Here is a 3417-nt window from a genome sequence, read left to right on the forward strand (position 1 = left end):
TGCAGGACAAAACGCCTTGTGCAAAATGCATTGAATTATATTTATTTAGGGTAGCCAAAATGTGACAGTTTTTGTTTCGAAAAGTAGAATTTATTGATGAAAAATTTTGGCGATAGGGGGGAAATCGTTGCAGCTGTTGTGATTTCACAAAACTTTGTACGTATTAACGTGCGATTATTTGCGTAGGGGTTAACTGCATGTGTATTGATTGCAACATTCTAGGGATGATTTCTCCTGGGCTAACCGTTTCCTGACAATTAAAAAATTCCAAACTCTAGTATCATTATATATTATATCATGATTTTTATTTAAAATAAAGAACTCATTATAAATAGTACTTGCTTATGTATTAATATCAATCAGGTAATTCTATATACATATATGTTTTACATTTTTTATATGATTCAGCTTTCATCACAATGCACAATCTAGTGCTAGTACAACTAGGCGGCTCCGCTATCGGAAAGCCGCCCTCATTCAGGTGTTATTTTCGATACAATCCTATAGAGTATTCTATTAATTTATAGTTTTTGAGCGCGACTGCCACCCGCTTTACAAGCGAAGCGAACGTAATCGGTAAACGTCAACCTTTTGACGGAAGTTCCTATGAGTGTGTTTTTTTTTTTCGTTTTAACGCATTTCTCCTTTACTGTGTACACAAGTCCGCAGGGGATCTGCTTGTGTACTATCGTTGCGATCCCTCAAAAATCGGTTTTTCTTTGACCGTTTATCTATCATAGTTAAACGGCAGAAAACCGAAATGTTTGCGCGTCCATGCACCCTCTGAGTACCGCACAGTCAACTGTGTGTTTCTGGTGTTTGTGGATCACCACGCTTTGGCTTCTACGGTAAATACATCGAGGATCCTGCTGATGAGTTTGCCATTTGCTGTGGATGCTGCTGTTGTGAAGGCAATACCTGTTGCAGTTGTTGTTGTTGAGGTATTGGTTGATCTAAATGTTGTTTATGCTGGCGCTGTTGGAGGTAATGCTGCTGCTGGTTCTGGTAGGTGTGCGGTGGATATTGCTGAGCCAATAGATATGGTGACTGCTGTGGATACTGATGATGATTTTGGTTGTATATTGATTGTCCTGCTGATCCGGCACCATACATTTGGCCGCAATGTGGAAAAGTGCCCTGTGCTGGATAAGTGTTCATTGCATTTGGTGAATATCCTTGGCCACCAGCCATGTAGTTTGGATAAGGTGGCGGAATGGGGCCGTTGGTTTGGGCGCCCAAGTACAAATATTGTCCTTGAGAAGATGGTTGAGCAGGTGGACAAGCTTCTGAGTTAGTGGTTGGGTAATGTGGAAGACCGTGTAGTTCTGGTGTGGCGGGTTCCAGGGTGCGGTCCTTCTTACATTTCATGCGCCTATTCTGAAACCAAATTTTTATTTGGCGTTCAGTAAGCGATAACGCATTGGCAATTTCAATACGGCGACTGCGGCTGATATAACGATTCGAATAGAACTCCTTCTCCAACTCCACCGTCTGGAAACGTGTATAGGTCTGACGAGTACGCTTTGAATCTTTACCGTCTGTAAATAATAACACATATAATATTAGTAAATAGTAAATGAAGAAAATAACCAAATAATATATAAATGACTGTAGCTATGTAAAATATATCATGAAAGGGGATTGTCAAATGCTTACCTGCTGGCGAATTGTCTTCACAGAGGGACCAATTAAACTCTGCTGCTGTATCTGTCAAAATTTGATGATTGATTTCATGTTGTTGCAATTGCAATGGCTGCTCTTTATGTTGATTGACAGTTTGATCATGCGGTGACAAGGGTGGTGTGCTAATACCATTGATGTGAGATGTGTTTGTGGAGAGAGTGTTTTTTATTGGTTCAGCAACAGCTGATGCGATTGCCAACGATGGCGGCTCTATTGTAGTTGCCAGCAAAGTTGCAGATGCATTTGATGGAGGTGGTGTGAGATAATCGCTAGTTTTACCATGATTCAATTGTTTCAAAGATTGAGGAGAGTATGCTTCCAAATAACTCATCTCTGTTCGGCTTGGCGATGGCAGTGTACTATGAGTGGAAGGTGTCGACATACGACTGCCGTCAGCGGCAACATCCTGGTCCAAACTGGGCGGTGCACTGACTGGGTAACTAGTTCCATTATCACTCATTGAATTTAAATTGCATTTGCTGGTTGACTGTTTATTTGGGGAACTAACCTTCTCCATTGTGGTAAAAAAGTAGTTGGGATTATACTTTAATTTCTTTGCAGGATTGGTAAGTAAGGAACGTAAGGTGCTGGGTTTTTCTGTCTCTTGTGACAAATTTTCCTCGCATTCGAAGTGTTTTCGCTTAATAGCTTGATTAGTTTGTTTATCCTCAAATATATTTAAATCTGCGACAACAACAGGACTGTTCTTCGCTTCATCCTTCCCCACGTCGGAATTTTCTTGATTAGTCGTATTTTTATAACCAATATACTGGCAGTATGATTCGGCAGATGCTGCGTTGTTATAACTCCATGCTTCACCATCATATATTTGTTCTGCAGTCTTCACTTGATTTGATTTGAATTGATCATAGCTCGGGTGATTTGCCTTAGTGTGATCCAGATTGTGCATAAAGTTGTTGCCACTGGTTGTATCGTAATAAGGCGTATTGTTGCTGTAATATCCACTGTAAGCATACGCTTGTTGCTGAGTCATCATTGTGTTGTTTGCGTATTCAGCGTAATAGTTGGTAGTGGCCATATTTTTAATACATATAGCTAAAATCACGTATATTTATAATTTTTAGCAAGTTAACGTTTGCAACGATGTGATACTGTTGAAGTTACTTTAGCAAATGTGGGATTGAAGTGTCTGATCCAGCTTAAAATACCCTCGAAACCTTAGCTCTTCTGCCTGCGTTTTTTCTCTAACGTCGTGCTTATTCTATTCCTTTATTTTGGCACACGACCTTCCCTGAAATTTGTTGTTGTTAGTATAGCTGATACTCTGTTTATAACATTGTTGTTGCACCGTTTCGCTCGTCATAGCACATAAATATCCCTTCGCATGACATTTTCGACACATGCTGTGCACGTACTACCATCCAAATATGAAGCCGAATGAGTACAATTTTAATTCCCCTCATAGACTATGCTGAAAACACTCATTTAGTTTATACACCATTACCTACAAGGGGTGAAAGCATATTGCAAAATCACAAAAAGCAGGTCAGGTTAAGAAAAATTTATTGCACTTTTCTGTACTATTTTTGTTGAGAGAAATTTTTATCCGAACGGATAATACCTATGTCGACTCAAGACTTGGTCATAGTCGGAGTGGAAAACTCGGATAAACACATGAGATTTTGTCTAAGAACAATGGCTAATGTTTGCATGCCTACCTGCTGAGCTCTTTATTGCTTATAAACGATGTTCTTCTACGTGCAGAGGCCATTA

General features: G+C 39.7%; 1 protein-coding gene across 1 annotated transcript; it reads right to left on the bottom strand.

Annotated features, from left to right (window-relative positions):
- Positions 1–322: 322 nt before the first annotated feature.
- Positions 323–2880, bottom strand: LOC120782829 (segmentation protein fushi tarazu). Its single transcript, XM_040115348.1, has 2 exons — positions 1657–2880; positions 323–1538 (listed from the first exon to the last, which is right to left on the bottom strand). Exons 1-2 carry the CDS (start codon positions 2720–2722, stop codon positions 844–846), a joined length of 1761 nt encoding a protein of 586 aa, XP_039971282.1. The 5' UTR covers positions 2723–2880; the 3' UTR covers positions 323–843.
- Between the last annotated feature and the right edge of the window lie 537 nt (positions 2881–3417).

This window comes from Bactrocera tryoni, chromosome 1 (assembly GCF_016617805.1).
Source record: "Bactrocera tryoni isolate S06 chromosome 1, CSIRO_BtryS06_freeze2, whole genome shotgun sequence".
In the NCBI taxonomy this organism is placed as follows: domain Eukaryota; kingdom Metazoa; phylum Arthropoda; class Insecta; order Diptera; family Tephritidae; genus Bactrocera; species Bactrocera tryoni.